At 47.2% G+C, this 18721-nt stretch overlaps 7 protein-coding genes across 7 annotated transcripts; 2 read left to right on the plus strand and 5 right to left on the minus strand.

The window, feature by feature from the left end:
- Nucleotides 1–431: 431 nt before the first annotated feature.
- On the minus strand, nucleotides 432–947 carry F5147DRAFT_588091 (uncharacterized protein; the record flags this gene model as incomplete). The annotated part of the gene is made up of 1 exon (XM_041432060.1): nucleotides 432–947. One exon carries the CDS (start codon nucleotides 945–947, stop codon nucleotides 432–434), a length of 516 nt encoding a protein of 171 aa, XP_041285214.1.
- A 7015-nt stretch (nucleotides 948–7962) lies between these two features.
- On the minus strand, nucleotides 7963–8873 carry F5147DRAFT_658965 (uncharacterized protein; the record flags this gene model as incomplete). The annotated part of the gene is made up of 4 exons (XM_041434526.1): nucleotides 7963–8094; nucleotides 8191–8364; nucleotides 8431–8633; nucleotides 8684–8873. The coding sequence occupies 4 exons, from the start codon at nucleotides 8871–8873 to the stop codon at nucleotides 7963–7965; spliced, it is 699 nt and encodes a 232-aa protein (XP_041285215.1).
- Nucleotides 8874–9140: 267 nt separating this feature from the next.
- On the minus strand, nucleotides 9141–10015 carry F5147DRAFT_658966 (uncharacterized protein; the record flags this gene model as incomplete). Its single annotated transcript, XM_041434527.1, has 4 exons — nucleotides 9141–9194; nucleotides 9260–9310; nucleotides 9376–9702; nucleotides 9809–10015. The coding sequence occupies 4 exons, from the start codon at nucleotides 10013–10015 to the stop codon at nucleotides 9141–9143; spliced, it is 639 nt and encodes a 212-aa protein (XP_041285216.1).
- Nucleotides 10016–10128: 113 nt separating this feature from the next.
- Nucleotides 10129–13128, minus strand: F5147DRAFT_781335 (uncharacterized protein; the record flags this gene model as incomplete). The annotated part of the gene is made up of 6 exons (XM_041442626.1): nucleotides 10129–10412; nucleotides 10473–11342; nucleotides 11413–11610; nucleotides 11686–11828; nucleotides 12143–12645; nucleotides 12703–13128. 6 exons carry the CDS (start codon nucleotides 13126–13128, stop codon nucleotides 10129–10131), a joined length of 2424 nt encoding a protein of 807 aa, XP_041285217.1.
- Nucleotides 13129–14340: 1212 nt separating this feature from the next.
- F5147DRAFT_781336 (uncharacterized protein) lies at nucleotides 14341–16112 on the plus strand (the record flags this gene model as incomplete). The annotated part of the gene is made up of 5 exons (XM_041442627.1): nucleotides 14341–14547; nucleotides 14595–15001; nucleotides 15057–15157; nucleotides 15217–15408; nucleotides 15466–16112. 5 exons carry the CDS (start codon nucleotides 14341–14343, stop codon nucleotides 16110–16112), a joined length of 1554 nt encoding a protein of 517 aa, XP_041285218.1.
- A 253-nt stretch (nucleotides 16113–16365) lies between these two features.
- On the minus strand, nucleotides 16366–17783 carry F5147DRAFT_658969 (uncharacterized protein; the record flags this gene model as incomplete). Its single annotated transcript, XM_041434528.1, has 8 exons — nucleotides 16366–16398; nucleotides 16431–16464; nucleotides 16494–16530; nucleotides 16627–16767; nucleotides 16815–17127; nucleotides 17204–17475; nucleotides 17525–17605; nucleotides 17732–17783. 8 exons carry the CDS (start codon nucleotides 17781–17783, stop codon nucleotides 16366–16368), a joined length of 963 nt encoding a protein of 320 aa, XP_041285219.1.
- Nucleotides 17784–17938: 155 nt separating this feature from the next.
- On the plus strand, nucleotides 17939–18703 carry F5147DRAFT_658970 (uncharacterized protein; the record flags this gene model as incomplete). The annotated part of the gene is made up of 3 exons (XM_041434529.1): nucleotides 17939–18042; nucleotides 18137–18465; nucleotides 18501–18703. Coding segments are annotated over 3 exons (636 nt in total), but the record flags the coding sequence as incomplete, so codon positions are not given.
- Nucleotides 18704–18721: the final 18 nt, after the last annotated feature.

Below are 18721 nucleotides of genomic sequence, written 5' to 3' on the forward strand. Positions count from 1 at the left end.
AGAGCATACATTATAAATAGTGATATAGGAATCTACTAGGATACATGACATTATGAATACCAAATCCTGTTTACGATGGAGACGAGTGGGCTGGCCGGATGTGTGTACCCAAGGTAAATGGATGGGCTGGGGGTATATAGTATAGACTGGTACAGGAATCTACTCGAATAGCGAATCCGGTGTAAAATGGAAACGACCGAGCCGGACGAATAATATACACCAGAGATCCGGTCAGATTATCATCCGGCAGGTGCATCAATAATCTCACTGCCCTATGATCCGGTACAGGCAAATATACAATCCGGTAGGCGATAATCTGGTGTATCTGTCATCTCACAAGCCTGTCGTCCGGCACATCCACTATCATATGCTAAAAACATTGCACAAGTGAATATCAATCAGAGTAGACTAAAATATGAATCATCACTTGTCTAAACATCTTTCTTCTCAACCGGGTCACTGCGTTGTACATTGCCATATTTTGCATAGTCTGTCCTTGGAGTTCCAACAAAATTATGGATACTATCTCGCATGTACCACGCAGTGACAATCCAGCTACCCTGTTGAACATGCATGTGATGTCTGACAAGGCAACATGATGAGGCCAACATTGACCCGGAGTCATATAGAAACTTGATGCCGAGATTCATGAAATCCATTATGACTGGATGATAAACACCTGCGGTTGTCATAATATCAAATGCCTCCGGTCGACATTTCGGATCTCTATGAGGTGGTGACCGGCGATTGCAAATGACTGACACTACATTGAAGACAGATGCCCAATGTTTGAGATGATGGCACATGTCTTCTAACTGATACTGGGTCGCCCATTCACCGAGCTGGACTTGAGTTTTGATTCCAGCCCGATATAGATCTGGGTGCATGACCCGAAGTGCAGCAGAGACAAGGATACCGGACCTTTTTTTTTTTTTTCTTAAAATCATTGTTATTGTCCTTTGGGGTCATAGACCCTATGTCGGACATAGCCCTATTCGAGTGCGGGGGGCTTACTCCCGGCTAGCTATCATAAGTGTATATGTACTGTATGTGTTCTGGGGTCTTTGACACGTACTCCATTGGCGTGTAGTCAGGCCAAGGCCGACTGCCAACTTCATACAAGGGAACGGCTGTTGGGGTAAAGTATGGGTGGGTGAGAACTAGGTAAGGTGAGTAGGAGTGCCGTTTGGCGTTTTTCGCTGTGTTTCTGGTGTGATGTCTTTGCTTCTTCGTCTTGTCTCGTGCTCGGGCCTTCATTCATCTTTGTCCTCGTTCTAGCCTGCTACTTCCGGTCCTCCAGTGCTGTTTGTCCTGCAAGCAGCGTTTCCTTGGTGTGCGGAGTGGTTTTGAATTAGTTTGGATTAGTTTGAATTTAGTTTTGAATTAGTTTTTGCGTTTTGTAGGTTGGGTTTGATTGGGTTGTGGGTCGCGGGCGTATTATTCTGTAGTATATAGGCTATATGTGAAAGAGTGAGCTTTTTATATGAGCGGGATCTCACTGAATGTCGCTTTGAAGCGTCCTGTACTGTTGATGAAATGCATAAGTGGTTTAGTTGCTTCTTCTGATGCTAGGAGAAAGGAGATGGAGGAGGCTCGATGACGTAGGACATTAGAGAGTATATGATGTTCGCGGACGTATTGGGGGCAATCAAGTAGGTAGTGGTGGATGGTTTCGTTTGTACCGGGGCATATGGGACAGTGTGGGGTTGCGCTCTTTCCGAGATGGTGTAGATGGTAGTTGAGGGGTACATGGCGGGTGCGGAGTTGAGTGTATATGCTGGTCTGTCGACGTGGACTGAGGGCTATGAGGCGGAGAAAGTTCTTGGATGGCATGGTGTGGTCGATCGCGTTGGTTCTGGCGTATCTGGGTGAGTTTTTCCATATGTTGCTCCAGCGTTTCTGTAGGGTGTCCTCATGCCACTGTTTCAGGGCGGATATACTGTCCAGCAACAGACCATCTTGAAGGAACTTTGGGAGTCTGTGTTTGGCGCTTGATTCATTGGGGCCCTTTGCTGCCTCTTTTGCTGCTGCGTCAGCGAGTTCATTACCTATCACTCCTTTATGTCCTGGTATCCAACAGATTGTTAGATCGAAGTCGCTTCCGTGATGCTCTCTGCATAGCGCGAGCTCTCTTGTTAGTCTGCGGAAATGTTCTACTAAGTATCCGCCTGATTTCGCAATATGACTCTCACCGGATTGGATGGCTGCACGATTATCTATGAAGATGGATGCCGGATAGGTGACATTGCGTTCTGTCGCTAGGAGTTTGGCAGCTAGTGTGAGTCCAACCACTTCTGCTTCGTATACGGTGTGTACTTTGTTTGATCCTAGGTGATACTTTAGTGTGCGGGGTGCTTGCCCTTCCCGCAGTAGAACCGCTGCCGCTCCTATGCCTCCGTTATGTCCAGAGCTGTTACGCTGACCGTCGGTCGGCGTGTGCAAACTAGGATAGGTCTTCTCAGCGACGACTCGAGTGAGTCTACTGAAGCTGAGGGTGGTTCTTGGCTTGACGGAATGTCAAGGGTTCCTCCGGTGATCTCGGTAAGACGGCGCTCGTCGAGATACAGGGCTAGCGGATACGTGCTAAGTCGTAAGGGGGCGACTTAGAAGTGTGGTCTCACACAAGGAAGCTGGTAAGGCTTAGATGAGCAAGTTCTGGGGATGAACCTAGTAGATTAAAGTAAAGTCTAAGTACAATAATCTGTGTCTACTTATAGGGAAGTACTACAAGTATTCTAGCTCAGTCTGTAATCAATAGTATATCTAGGATCTATGATAACAAGACATGAGGTCAGATAGGGTACATGAGGCTTAACCTCTGATCAAGCATGCAGCGCCAAGTGCAACTGCACGTAGGTACAGGAAGCGCCAAGAGCGCTCCGGATCTTCATGAAGCGACATGCGGTATGCATGCGCTGATCTAGGGTGACCATGAGGCGTACAGCCTCCATGGATCAGGTACAAGGCCGTCTAGGCCAGGGGCGGGTCATAGCGCCAGGGGCGGGGTCATAGCGGTCCAGACCGCTGTCTTTCTAGGTGCAGGCGGCACACCGCCGCGCGGGGAGTCTAGCAGAGCAGGGGCAGGTGTAGGCAGAGCAGGGGCTCCTGTAGGTGTTACGGATGCCTGTAACAAGAGCCGTCAGTAAAAATTTGTATCATATCCTTGAGTTCTTGCTGTTCTTTGATGGCTTCCTTCGCTTTCAGTGTGATATGATTTTTGACGACGTTTCTTTGACTGGCATTTAGGCGTAGGATAGGGTCTAACGTTTCCGTTTCACTTGGGAGGATTTGGAATGTAGCTAGGAGTTCGTGTAGCGACGTGCGGTGCCTTCGTATGTTCCGGTGTCAGACTATGTGCTTCAGGAGGGGTTGTAGAGGGTGGCGGTCTGGTAGCGTAGCTAGGCGGAGAGCGGAACGGTGACATATTCTCTGGAGGAGAAGGGGGATGGGGGGGAGGTTCCAGTGTGCATCTAGGGTGTCAGTAGCTGTTGATCTCATTGCTCCTGTGATGCTCAGTGTCGCGATACGTTGTACCTTAGCTAGTTTTCGGGCCACTCCCATAGATCCTTTCCGAGGCGAGCCTGTATACGAGTTGAAGGTTGGACGGAACCATATATCCGCTCCGTAGGTGTACTTGGGGATGGCTACCGTAGTGTATAACTTACACATGAGATTGGCTGATACTCCGTTGGTGGGCTTGGCAAGACGGCGAAGTTGGAGGACATATTCAACTCCCTTAGCGATTGTGTGACCTGTGTGATATTTCCACGTTAGTTCCTGATCAATGAGCAGGCCGAGGAAGCGGTGATGCTCAGTGGGGTTGATTGTGGTGTTTTGTATAACTAGTGGAGGGTGGTGACAGGTTTTGCTGCGGGTGAAATCTATTAGGGCGAATTTGTTAACTTCAAATTTTGAGTTGTGATCTTGAGACCATTGGAGTGCTCCGTCGCGTTGTTCCATCATATCTTTCAGGGTGCGGTGGGTGGCTTCGAACGTTGGGCCTATGGCGATGAAGGCCGTGTCGTCGACGAAGGCTAGGGCTGTTTCCTGTTTGCGGGGGTTAGCTATGTCTACAAGGTCAGCATTATATATCAAGTAGGCTATCATAGATAAGGGGTCTCCTTGACCGATTCCGTTCCGAACGTCTATCCATTTTGAAGTTGAGTCGTTGAAGCGTAGTTGCGTGCGTCGTCCTGTAAGCATTCTGACTGTGAAATCAACTATTTCCGGGGGGAGTCGTCTTTTCTTCATGTTGTGAGCGAGCCGGTCAGTTACTGCATTGGGGAAGGCGCCTTCGATGTCCAGGAAGAGTATTGAGGCAACTTTGTTGTTACGCCACGCGTTCTTGACAGTAGCTTCTAGGAGGTGTAGGGAATCTGTTGTGGTGCGGCCTGGGCATCCACCAAAGTGTGTATTTGGGAGGAGGTTGTGTTGCTCTAGGATACATGTGACTTGTTCTGCTATTAGGGCAGTAAGTAGCTTGCAAGTGGTATTAATTAGGGCAATGGGACGATATGCTTTCGGGATGGTGTAGTCAGTCTTTCCTGGTTTGCGTAGGACTACGGTCGTGAACTCTCGCCATGGGTCATAGTATGTTTGGAGGGTGAAGACTGCATTGAATAGGCATAGGAGGTAGGGGATGAGGAGGTGTTGCACGCGTTTAAATACTATGTTACATATGCCATCAGGTCCGGGAGCTTTATACGAGCTAGTGTTGTTGATGGTGCGAATGAGCTGTGCTGCCAGGATGGGAGCGAAGGGGGTGACGGGTTCTGGATAGCTGAAGTTAGTAGGGACTGAACTGGTGAGAGGAGGAGGCGGAAAGAATGCTTCAGCTAGGGCTATACTCTTATCTTCATTCGTGATAGCTTCTACTTGGTTGCCGTTGGCGTCTTTGGTCTTTAGGGCAGGGATACTTGTTCTTCCTCCGTCGCCGTAGGGCTTCATCACGATTTTGTTGGCCGTGTAGATACTTTCTTGATTGAGTTCTTCGAGGAAGCTGATCCAGTGCTCTTGCTTGGTCTTGCGGATGGCTTCAGTAGTTAGGTTGCGGAATTTACAATGTTCTTCGTGTATAGGGTGGTCAGGTAGGCCTCTCATCTTATACGATTCTGCACTTAGCTGGTCTTTCTGTTTTAACATCTTTGTGAGCTCCTTCGTCCACCATCGTTTGGCATGAGGGGATGGCTTCGTTTTGGGGACTTTGTCGGCTATGGTACATTTAAGGGCTTCACTAAGATTGGCGGCGGCCATTTGAAACTGTTCTTCTGAGGTGATGAGTGCTGGGGGAGGGTATGCGCTGAGGTGATGGGCGAGGGAGCTATTGAATTCTTCCCAGTCAACTTCGCGGTAGTTGACTGTTGTGGCTGTTGAGGCACGTGGGACTTCTAAATCTAGGGAGCTAATGATGGGAACATGGTCAGTACACGGCGGTCGGCGTCTAGGAGTAGTATTGCAGATAGTGAATGAATCTAGCGTATGGGACTTGCAAAATATATTGTCTGGTCTTGTCCAGTTGCCGCTGCTTGAGGATTGGAGCATCGGGGTGTTCTTTGGAAGAGCCATCTGTAGATCGTAGTCGGCCATCAGGTTAATAATGTTTTGTGCGTTTTCCTGAGCGTCTGGAGGTGTGCAAAGGTGTACGTTGCGGTCTTCCTCCCAGAGTGGGTGATGTGCATTGAAGTCGCCCATTAAAATTATGTGGTCTCCGGCGGTAGGGCGGACAGTGCGTATCTCCCTTTCTAGATATTCCGAGATGGCTGGAATGACTTCTCGTTTCTTGCAGTCATCATAGATGTTGATGATGGTGAGTTTGCCGAAGGGTCCGCTGAGCTGAATTATCACTACGTCTGATGATGGGAATGGGAGTTGTCGCCAGTTGTTGGAGTTGAGTCGTTTGTTGATGAGGGTGATTGCGCGTGGTCTGTTGGGATTAGTATATCTGTTCGAGGGGTATATAACGTTCCAGTCCGGAGTTGCCTTAGTGTTACCTAGAAAGTCTATACAGGGTTCCTGGATTACGACGATATCTTGTTCTTTTGCCGTGAAAGGGCCGCTAAGGATGCAGTGTTGGGCAGTGTCCAATTTGTTTAAGTTTTCTTGCCAGATTCGTAGTCTTACTGTTTGTTTGTTGGGTGTCCTAGACATAGAGGGAGTTAGTGGAGTGTGCTGGTGTTACCGAACGTTGTCATTGGGAGTTGTGTTGATGAGATGAGAATCCTAGGGGTGGGTTTAGGTATGAGCCTCTGGTGTTACGGCTTCCTCTGGGGGGAAAGTGTCTCTTGAGCGTGTCTTGCGTGTGTTGAGGGGGTTCCGAATATTCTGGCGTGGGTTCCTTCCTGATGAACAGTTTGGCTTTGGAGGGTGCTTGAACTTGAGTCCATGTGTCGTCGGTAGGGAAGTAGGGCATTGTGTTTTCGGATTGTCTGGCGTCGAGGTCTGCGCATTTGCGGATGAATGTTGGGCAGGATCGGTCCCAGCTTGCGTGGTCTTCAGATTGACAGGAAGTGCATACCGTGCTTGATTTGTCCATGCATTCACTAGTTCTGTGTGGTCCCGAGCAGTTAGCGCAGACATCACTGTGAGAGATACATTCCTTTGCAATATGACCATAGTGTTGGCATTTCGCGCATCGTATGGGTTCACGTTTGTTCTTCTTGACTTGGAGGCGGTATTTGTTGAGAGTAATGCCGTCTCGGATGCTAGTGTTAGCTACGTTCGGGTCGTTGAATGATGCCATGATGTGAGCGACCCTTTGGGTGTTGTTGCGTTTTTCCGGGGGCTTGACCCAGCGTGCAGATGTTAGAACACCTTGGCTCCAGTTGTTCTCTTGTTCAAGGTTGTCGATGTGTTCTGGGTTTCCTGGATTAAAGGTTAGTGGGACGAATTGGATTATTACCTGGTATGCGCGATCTTTGATGGTAGCCGTTGGGTCTAGTGCTTCGAGGAACTTTTTCTTGATTTCCGGTTTCTTGAGGTGTTGCGCTCCGTCTGCTGTCAACATTTCAATAACTGTACCTCCGTTCCTGAACTGGTTGATTGCGTGTATGTCTAATGATGGGGAGTCCTGGGTGGATATGGTCTTGATTGCTTTGTTGATGAGGTCAACTAATTGCGCGTGTGATACTTTGCCTGGGGCAAGTTGACTGTCCTTGCTGATATCGATTAAGATTTGGCGGGCTTTGATGGCGTCTCTGGCTGCTCTTTGGGTCGTTAGAGGGTCGGTGTTGGTGTCGAGTCCCGTGAGTAGTGCCTTCTTGTAGTTACCTTGATTGTTTGCTTCTTTGACTTGCGTGGTTAGTGTAGTGACAGCTTCTTGCATCTTTTCAAGACGTGAATCTATTGTTGCTGAGTCTATGATTCTGTCAGCAGTGTTCCCAGAGAGGTTCGATGAGATGTCAGTGATCTTAGCCTGTGTCGTTTCGAGCTTTGATGCGGATGATGTGATGTTCTCTGAGGTGTCTTGTAGCTTTGCAATTTGTGGAGTGATGGCGGTTAGAACCAGTTTAGCTACTTTGTCTGCCATTTCTATTTCGGCCGCTTCTTCGAGTAGAAAAGCTACTGCTCTTATCGCATTCTGTGCTGGGAGAGTCATTCCTGGGAGCTGCGTGATGTGGAAGAGAATGTCTGAAAGGTTGTCAACGGAGTACGGTTTGCCGCTGATGGCCATTGCCGTCTGAGTGAGATAGTTCTGAGCGCTCACTATGTCCTTGACTTCACTATTCGAAGCTATAATCTCGTTTACCGCTAGTCTTGAGGGTGACCTCGTTGGCGGTGTACTTGTCTTTTGGGGTCCTTTAGGGTTTAGCGGCATTGTGAGGCTTTTGTTCTTTTCTTATGTTTTTGTTGGTTTGTGATGATTTTATGGGTCTAGCGTATATGTACTTTAGAGAAGGAAGCAGAGATATTAAGAGAATTTGAAATGGGACGGCAATGACGCCGTCTCTGCTGTTGGGCGGTTAGCTAGCTGTTTTGGACAGTTTTTCGGGGTCTTAGTCGGGGTGCCACTTGGTACGGAACCAAGAAGCGATTACCGGACCTTTGAAGGGAGGTTGTGATATTGCGACCAGCATCACCTTTCAATGCAGCGGATACCTGAGGTGAGAAGCCGTCTTCCAGATCAAGTTTTGGGAAACCATGTTTCTACAATACTTTAGACTAGCAGCACCAATTGATACGAACTGGACATACCTCTCTGCCTTGCTGAAACCAGGCGGGTGATATATTTATGCAACCGGGTGTGATCTTCCCATCCAGACTTGGATAGAAATTGGACTCATGGGTCCTCCATTCAGTAGCCTTCCTGGTGGTGATGCTATCGTTCAACAGATGTCCTATGAAATTCGTGGCGCATTGCATGTCTGTCTGTGAATATTGTCATATACATCAGGATGAGATGAAATAAAAAATGAATGTGGATATAAAACAAACCATTATCATGCCAGTCATGGCTCCGGGCAAATACCAGACAATTATTCTGCCTCCGGAATCAATGATGACACTCGGTGTTCTTAGGACAACCTGTTCTGCAGGAGGGAATTTGTCTAAAAGAGTTTGCTCTCGTTTCTCGCTTCGTCCGGATTCATATTTTTCCAGAGATTCATTATATCTAACCATGTCAATTTTGAGATGAACTGTTGGCAAGTTACTCGACCGGCACAGATATATATGCGAGAATGCATACCAGGATTGAAGTAAGCAATGGCCAGGATATTGGCAAGCTGCTCCAAAGCAATACAAGTGTCGACATCTAAAAATCCAACACTCATTGGCTTTACCGGTTGTCGATGAATTTTGGACATGAAGGTGTCATAAACCAATTCACCGGCAAGGTAGGTCTGGTATAATGCCCAGCCCGGTGGAATTGTTGTCATGTGTTAGAGGAAATAAATGAGTGGTTAAAGTATGAGGAAAGACAAGAAGTGTTTGATGAATCCATAACCGGGGATTTCGTCTTTGAAAATTTACATTGCATTTTAATATACATGGGTATAACATATCTACTGAAGGCTTCCAGATGTCAAATTGGGCTTGACCGTACAGATGCACTGTCATCTGTATTCAACCGGTCCATGAGTGATTGTGAGGACGCCACGGCCCTAGTGAGTTCAGCAACCGGCCCAACTACTCCGGCCAACTTATCACTTGAACGTAAAAAGTTTGTCATCCTTCTCTGCAAAATTTCCAACAGCTCTCTACCGATTGTCGTCTGACAGCACTGCTCAAGAGATGCTGATCCGACCGTTTCCGGTTGACGAACCAGGCCAAGTGTGAGCATATAAGGGAGGAGGTCGGTTTCCACATGATCCGGCTATTACAATGCAAGTAAGATTTAGTGAGAAACCAGTGAAGGAGGTCAAGATCTCATGGACTCACGAGTTCTGAAAAATGGCCCTCAACCAACTCCATCACATCTTGGACAGATGATTTTGGCAACATGTCTGGCACCCTGCAGGAGCCCAGGTTCTCCTTCCACCAGGCATTGAAGTAGTCTGGCATACGAGCAATGTCATATTGATCTGATGCGGCGGAATGGACAGAAAGAGGCAATGCTTTGATTTCCATGAGGACCTCATTCACATCCGGTTGCCGGTCCACCAATTTATGGACAACCAAAATTGCAATCACATTGTGGAGAAGTTTTGGAATGGTAGCGGAGCACCTGCTCAGGAAGGATATGTTGATGAATGGAGTTACAAAAGTCTATGTGACAGGCGACATTATTTGAGTGCAAGGGAAGAAGAATTGTCCGGTTGACCGGACAGCCAGACAGCCAGACAGCCGGACAACCGGACAACTGGATGCTTACCTCCATTTCCCATTGCATGAGTGTGTAAAAATTTTCTGCATAACCGGGCATGGCGGTGGCAAAGCTCTTGTCAACATACAGGTGCATGGCCAACAAGCGAGAATTGGCGTAGAACAAAGCGCAAGAAATCTCTCCAGCAGTGATTTCACCATCCGAGTAGACCACAATGATTTGATCAGAGGGAACCAGGGTGACGGCGTTGTTCATGGTGAGTGTATGACAATGATGTGATGGTGAGACTGACAAAGTTTGTTTTATTCTCACATTTTCAATACAACTACATATTAGCTAATCCGGGAACTATGTAACCGGTACCGGTACTACGATCTAACAACCGGTACTTCCGGCTGAGAGACCAGAATCACTTTTTGAAATGACTCCGCTGCATGTGCAGCCAGTTGTTGATATATGTGACATTGTCGGGCAGCATAACACGCATGTCCGGTCAGCCCAGTGGAAGTGGCATTGTCCATGAGACTGAGCCATTGCTTGGCCTTGTAGGTAAAGAAATTGACAGACCACTGCATTTCATGTTTGACAAGAATGACCTCTTCATTCCAACGATCGCACAGGGCCTTTGTCCGGAGCCAATTGACTCTATAGACTGTTGTTGCAATATGTGAGACCGGATCACCCAATATCACCGGATGTGCTGGGTACTCACATTCTGTCATCCAGTCATTTCCGGATGTATCACCCTGAACATTGATTGACCAGAACCATGCGAGAGTAGCGTCCCTCTGACCACGTGCATTTGGATCTGCAACTGCAGCGTTTGCTTTCAGGTGTTCTTTCTTTAGTGGAAGATATTTCTGCAGGAGGTCGTGATCAGGGAGTTTGGCTAGCTGCAACCGACATTTTGAATATATCCTGGCATTGAGATTGACTACCATTTCCACCGAGCGAACCTGAGTCCATGCCCTGGTGGAGGAGGCTTGTGACTTGGCTGACCGGATAGTATTCCGGAATATAACAGCTTTGTCTCCCAAATGAACTCTAATTGCATGAAGGGCGTCATTGGCCTGACCTTCACGAAGGGCAGTTTCTTCTTTCATGAGATCGGTGAGACCCAATTCATTGCATTTCACTATACCGAGGTTGGATGGCAAAGGTAAGAGTGTGAGCTCAGGTTGAAAGATGGAGCCATGATGTGTTTCCGGATCCGGATCCGGATTGTGATCATCATCGAGATCGGAATAATCTTCATCCAGTGAATTATGAACCCTGTCTACCGGAGAATCCGGTTCATTGCCATCAACCGCAAATACGAGATAGGTAGGTGCCATCTCAAGAAAGCTTGTAATGTGATTTTGCAGCTTATCTCTGAGTCTGGCTACTGTCAACAATTGAATGTCTGTAGGATGCCTTCTGAGCCTTTTCACATCTCTAGAGAGAGAGATTTGGGATTCTTCTATGCTGAGACCAGTTGCGAGCCAAGTGGCTGCTCCTCGTTGACTGAGGGAATTGGTAGCCAGATGATCCGGGCGATTTTGAGCCTCCAGCAGGCGCAACTCCTGCTGCTTTCTAGTTGGAGCTGTAGATCATGCCATCCGGATAATAATCAGTATGTGATCGGGCCCAGATGAGTAGTAGTAGAATTTGACACTTGCCTTTTTCCAACCAGACCTCATAAATGTCCATGGCTGTTGGATCCTCCAGTCTGTTTGCCTGAGCAAGAGCCTCCTCTGCTTCCCAAAGAATTACCATGGCAGGCTGAACTGTCTCGTTAAGATTTTGGAATGAGAGTGCGCTCTCTGCAGCACCCTGAGCAGCCTCTTTAAACTTTCTGCAAAGAAATTTGGCTGAGGGGCAGGTCAGCCAGGAATGACTTATATGAGACCTGGACATATTTGTACATCCGGATATTGGCAACTCACTTATGCGAATCATCTTCATGAAGTTGGAATCATTCATCTGATAATCCAATACCTCCTTGCGATGAGGAGTTCCCATGCCCCTGGCTGACGGGGAGATTATGTTTAAAGATGCCCAGAGTGTTTCCATGATCTCTCCGTCTATCCTGCCGGTCCCATGGATAAAATTTGATGCATACCGGACATAGCAGCTGTCCTGATGGCCATGCACATGCCACAAACCTATTCCGGGAATGATATCCATGCCAATGGGGATGGACAGATACATGCTTGATGCGATCCGGTCCTTGAGAAACTTATTATACTGACAATTTATATCATAGAACATTATTGCTCGTGAGATTCCATCTGTATTGTAGTTGAGTGCTTAACTCAAGGCATAGTCCATGTTCATCTGCCTGATTATTTTCGAGATCAGTAAGACCGGAAATGCATGTAACCAGATGCAATGTCTATTTACCTTTCACCCTTCTGAAAATCCACCATGGAATGTGGGACAAAACATCCATGCCATGCACATGCACATCCTCCTATACCCGTGGCCTCTAGCTTTTGTCGGGAGGCATTTGCTTGATTGACTGTGTGGTGATTGTTACAATCTGACTTTTGGACATGGTCTTTGGCAACAGCCAAATGACTCTTGTATCTTTCATCTCCGACCATGAATGCAAGACCATCCATCAATGATACTTCATCGGATGGATTCACCGGATGGAGGTGCTCGGCTTTAAAATTACCATCCATGACCAAAGTCCTGGTGAAGAGCCAGGAAGGGGTGTCGTCTGGCTGAGTGGCCGTACCGGTTGACCGGTCCAAATTTATCCCCGGTTGAGGACATGCCGGACAAAATAGGGCGAGGTCACCGGTCTTAGGCTCATCGTTTTTATGGGCAAACCCATGCCACTTGTAGAGCTTACATTGACGCCATTGTCTGGCAGTCCTCATGAGCTCTCTGTAGCGATCCTATAAATATTATTGTTCAATGACTGGCTGAAGTGCAGACAATGAAAACCGACTTACTGGAACCATCAATGGAAAGATGCTGGAGGTTAGCCTCCGGATCTTACTGTAATAATTCATGGCTGATGTACCACATTCAAGGTTGTCTAGCAGAAAGTCGTCCAAGACGGAGAATGTGAATGCAGTTTTTGGTCTGGTGAAGGATGCTGGAAATAAGCCTGCTTGAAAGAGCTGCATATCCCGGTCGAGAGCACTGGGGCAGTGGCAATACCATATGGATAGGGAGTGAACACCGGATTTGTCCACTATGGTTGTAGCCGGATGATCTGAGTCTGCGACAAGTGGAATGGAAGTTTCCTCCGGATAATCATTATGGTCTATATGTTCATCGGTATCTGACCATTCAAAGAGGTCTGATGAGTATTCAGTGCTGCTGGGACATGGAGTGCCATCATGAGCAAGGTGAATGTGCAGGCCGACTTTCATAAGTGAAGTTTCTTGAAAAAATGATCCGGTCCATTGACTGATGCGATGGAAAGGATGTCTTTGATGCTGGGTTCTGCAGCACTCTGTGCAAAACAGGGGCTCGTTGAAACACCCGTGGCATTTATAAACCCCATCCTTCTTGCAAACTTCACAAAGCCGGTCCAAGGGAGGGGATTTCCGGACCATGAGTAAATTTATGTAGTCCTTGAACTTGCACTTCCATTGCCAGAGATATTCATTCTGACTCTGCATGATCCGGTCAGATGAAGACTGCAGATATCAGAAGAACTTCTGCTTGCCAGAGATTTTGGTAATTCAGGCTGAGGCATGTAGCCTTGGTCAAAGTCAAAGTCAGCACCATCATAGAGCATCTGAGAGAACCCGGCTGTTTGCTTTGAGGGAGATTTTGTTGGTGACGATGTCACCGACTTTGTTTTCGGGGACCATGAATCTTTCACCCAAGATGACCTGGTTCCTCTGGAAGTAGTTTTCTCCTTCAGTTTATATAGCTGAGGCAATCGTTTCTTCATCGGAGGAGTGTATGCGATTCCTTTTTGTTTAGTATTTGCCATGATTGATACCAAGACCTAAAGGATTGTTGGGCTGGGGAGTGCACTTAAGCTTGATGATCGGCAGGCATATAACTTTACACCTGTGCCTTCCTTCAACTCCGGCCTCTGAGTGATTTGAATCACTGGATTACCATTCCTGTTTGTCATTGAGGTACCAACTCCGGCCTTTGAGTGATTTGAATCACCAGATTACTACATTTTCTGTTCCTGTGTGTCAGTGAGGTTACCAGGCAATCAGAAATCTTAGAACATCATCTCTATTTAGGATATATTAAGGTCAGAGCAACCGAGTTTGCCATAAGTTTCGTCATTTCCGAGTTAGTTAATCAAACACATCGTAATCCTGCCATCATCCCAATTCCCATGGATTTCTTCCGGTATACATGTGTCTCCCTATGCTGTATGGCATATTTGAGAGTATTACTGTATGCTGCCTGTATACTATATGATAAACTTGGTCTAAGTTTGTGTGTTTTGCAGTCCTAAATTCTATGAACCGGAAACACAGGGCATGTTAAGCCTGAGAGTATCATGTTGGCAGACAATCTCTTGTTCAGTTTACTATCGGATACATGGTGGCGATTGGCTATGTAAGATTATACTGTATCCTTTCTTCTACCAAGACCTCAACTGCTTTGCAATGGCCCGATCCAACTCATCAGTACACAGCCCCCAAAAGACCAAGCAGAAATTGACTGAGGAAGAGCTGCTGGTCTTACAATCTCACTTAGAAGAATGGAAGGAAGCAACTGGTAAGGATAGGAAAATGATTTTGAAGGTGGTCATAAAAGAGGCCAAGATGCAAGCCCCTAAGATGGATGACCGGCTGTTGAAGAAAAGGAAATCTGTAAGCAGCCCATCTTCTAATTTCATAAATGCTCATGATGGGTGAAGATGTACCAGGACTGGTTATATAACTGGAGAGCTGAAAAGACACTCAAAAAACAAAGCAAGTTCAGTAAGAAATGGACTACCCGGTTGGTGATAGAACACCAGTACAAGAAGGAGATCTTTGAAAAGACCGGAGCAAGGCCAGGAGGGAAGGAAATGATTAAACTCTACCAGGGTGCGGTCAATGCAATTATGGCCGGTTTATCTGAAGAGCAGCTGGAGGAAGCAAATAAGACTGAGATAGAATGGTCTAGCAGTGCTCCTCCTACAGATGTCCAGGCTGAGTTCGCTCAGAAGAAAGCTCCTGGTATGATGAAGGATCTTGCGACTCAGTTATGGAGGCAGGCTGGTATGAGGATATTCATATTGTCTGCATGGAAAACCGAGGAAGGCGAAGTGAGGATCAATGGGTGAGTGACATTTTCATTCTCTCAACCGGTAAAGATGGCCTGATCTCGTCATAAGAATTGACTTCAATGAAAAGTTAGATGGCAATAGTTTCACAAATACAAAGGACTGGAAGTCCATGTTACCAGAGTGGAATGCCTATGTTGGAGAAGAGTTTGGTGAGCTTTTTGTGCAATGTTGATGCATCCGGTCAAGTACTTACACCATGTGATGCCAGCAATTGACCGGAATGATGATGACGATGGCAATGAGGATGGAGATGCCAAGGAGAGCAGAAACCAAAGGAGAAAGAGGGAGGAGTTCACTTTAGAGGTCGATGCCTATGGGCTTCCGGTCATACCGGATATTGAGCCACTCAACTTAGAAAACAAAAAGTCTCTTATCCAGACATTCCTCACAAAACACTACAGTAAGTTTCACAAATCGAATATCTGGAGGGTTGATAAAGGAGTGACTTATTTTGCAGGGTTTTGCAGTCAGAAGCCAAAGGCATCTGTTCCTTGGTCTGCAGTGATGGAGGCTCAAGAGAATTTCATCAAGCCCAAGTTTTTACCTACCGGTGGAAAGATCAAGGACCCATCCAAGCTTCAGCTTCATGAAGCTGACCGGCTCTTGCAGTTCTGGCATCAGAGACAAAAGGACAAGGTTCGGCCAACATTTGAATTCAAAGGCTGGCAAGACCATGAGAAGGAGATGAGGGAACCGGTGGAGAAGATCTCAGAGAGCGACTCTAGCACAACATGCAGTCCAGTAACATCAAGAACTAGAGTTCCGGTTCAAAAACCAACCGGCAGGTCGACCGGAAAGTCATCTGGCAAGTCAACCAACAGGGTGGAACCAGAGTCAAGCAGTGAGGGCGAGGATGGTGAAGGTGAAGGTGAAAACGATGAAGCCCAATTACCGCCTTCCAAGCTGAAATCGACCGGAAAGCCTCGCAAAGCTGTCCAATCCATTCCGGTTAAAAAACTACCTGCCAAGTCAACCGGAAAGTCATCTGGGAAGCCGACCAAAAGAGTGGAACCGGAGTCAAGTGGTGAGGATGAGAATGGGGATGAAGAAGGCGATGCTGAAGTCCAATCACCACCCCTGGAGCGTCAATCTATTGGAAAGTGAAGCAGAGCAGTCAAATTTCATTCGGAGGAAGATTCTGGCCCATCGGTCAAGAAATCTAAATCAAATGTCATTGGGCGCAACATACCACTGCAGGATGATGCTGGCACTCCTTCAGCAGAATCATCCAGCAATCATTCTACAGCCCCACTGCCTCCCAAAACTGCATCGAGAAGTAGCTTTGTTGGTCCTGCATCAGCCGGTCGATTGAAGAAGTCCGGTCAGAAGCAGAAGTCCGGTCAGAAGATACCTGCATCTAAATCAATGGCTCCTGCCACAACACAGGGCACTGGTAAGAAAACTCAAACAGATAGAGCTCACATTGATAAGCCCGAGCCAAAGCGCTCCACTAGAGCTTCAAAGGTGTCTTATAAAGTGAATTACATGCAAAGAGTGTAATAATCACATTTCATTGAATGTACTATACAAGGGGTTGGAAAGTATCAATGGTATATATATAGATGTCATGTCGACAGTCGGTATATTGATATAAGTTGAAATGCCAACAATAACTCACTAGTGGACTGAAGAACTTCCTCGCTGACAAGTGCTTCTTCCGGCGACATTGTACCATGAGCCCTTTCCATCTCCAACCAGTGTATTGCCAAGCGCAAGTCACCTTCAGCGCGCTGAATCACAAATCCCATAGGTTCCGGTTCTGAATGTACATGACACAATGTAACTCAATAAAATGATAAAACTCACCTGCCTGATCCGGAATATCAACCGGATCAATGCCGGAAGGCCTCTGGTCCGGATAATCATGAACCACAGGCAAATCAAAACCCATGTCTAAAGACCTCTGGTCCGGATCATGATGTTGAACCGGAGGTGAATCAAAGCCCATGTCCAAAGACATCTGGTCCGGATCATGATGTGGAACCGGTGAATCAAAGCCCATGTCCACAGGTGTTTGGTCCGGATGACTATGTTGAACCGGTGAATGAAAGCCCATGTCCAAATCCGGATGACCGTGGTGAACCGGAGGTGAATTGAAACCCATGTCCAAAGGGGCTGTCTTTCACCGAAATATCATTGACTGAATGATGATCATGAGTAATTCTGTTCCTTGCATAGTGATTCAACCAACATACCTGAGCCACCGGCCAGTCAATTGTTTGCCAGGAAGTTCGGAGAGCCGGTCGCCGGGTCCAGGAATCATTGGTATTGAATGATGAATGGCCAGGTGGAAATCTCATGTCCAACTCGGATATAGGTGTGGCAATTGATGACTGGTTGGTATTGGACGAAGGAGGGAACCCCATATCCAATGGGTCTGACACCGGTTGACTTGGGAACTGGTCGAAACCCATGTCTAATGACCGGCTGTCCTCCCACCAGTCCTGAGCCAATGCAACATCTAGGTCTAGAAGGCATCAATAATTAGGTGTATAGGTCAGCATGAGAGAACTTACAGTCGCCAATGTTTGGGCGATTCATCCCAAGGCTGTCGTGGTATGATTGGTCCACACGTCCCGGTTCCAATTTGTCAAACACTGCCGGATGATGTGAGGCACCTTCCGGACAGGCAGTTAATTATTACCTTGGCCTCGCTAGATAGGTGTAAATAATCTGAGGACGAAATTCTTTTCCTCCTGCTGAATGAGTTGTCTAAATCTCACATGAATTTTTCAGCGATGCCGTGGCGACAATAGCATTCGCACAAGGACACATGGCAACTCCGGAGAAAAGAGAACCGGTACATTAATTGTTCATTCGGCAATATCCGAAATCACCCAAACATCCGGCAATTTTCAATTCTCAATTTCCTCATTCCCTTCCAGATCTCTTTGAAAGCCAACCTGCTACCGTCGTGTCTTACTGCTGATATGTCTTCCAACATTAGTCCTGCTGCTGCCACCACTGCCAACCAGGCACTCATTGCCCTTCTTGGCAGGTTGAATGAGATGGTTGAAGAGGTTCTCCGGTCCCGGTCAGAAGATGAGAGGATGAGGTTGAGCAGAGTCATTGCATCTCAAATGGTGCATTTGTCATTTTTTATGTATTGTGTCCATTAATATTATTAGAATGATGCCATTCACTCCTACCGGACGACGGCTACCTACATCTCCCTTCGCCTACTCTCTATGGCAGCTGAGATTCATAGAGCTCAGAGGGGTGCCACGCGATTGGTGCAAGTACCCGGATTGGACTCGCGTTGGCAACAATGAGGACATTTGCCGAGGACATCCATTATACCCCAAGACATTGGGTCCTCCTCCCACTCATACAACCCCTACCTCCGCACCAGCACTTCCATCTGGCCCTCCACCGGCCCCGGTACTACCGGCTCCCAGCACAATCCGCATTCCTGGCAATGCAACATCTGGTGCCATCGCAGGCCCATCAAAACCATGTAAACGACAATTCAGCGCGAGTCCCCCACATCAGGTCAAGAGGGCCAGAAGGCTATCCCCAAGTCGAAGCCACTGTTGACAGACACCGACACTGATGGCGATACAGTTCACATCAGCAAAGATAAGCCCAAGGCGAAGGGAAAAGGAAAGGCGAAGGCGAAGGCAAGGGCAGCATCACCGGATAGCGAAATCCGGCAAATGACGATGGAAGATGGCGATCATGATCAGGAAGTCATTGTAAGTTTCCGTTTCATA

This window comes from Suillus discolor (genome assembly GCF_016758755.1).
Source record: "Suillus discolor strain FC423 chromosome Unknown F5147scaffold_132, whole genome shotgun sequence".
Lineage (NCBI taxonomy): Eukaryota > Fungi > Basidiomycota > Agaricomycetes > Boletales > Suillaceae > Suillus > Suillus discolor.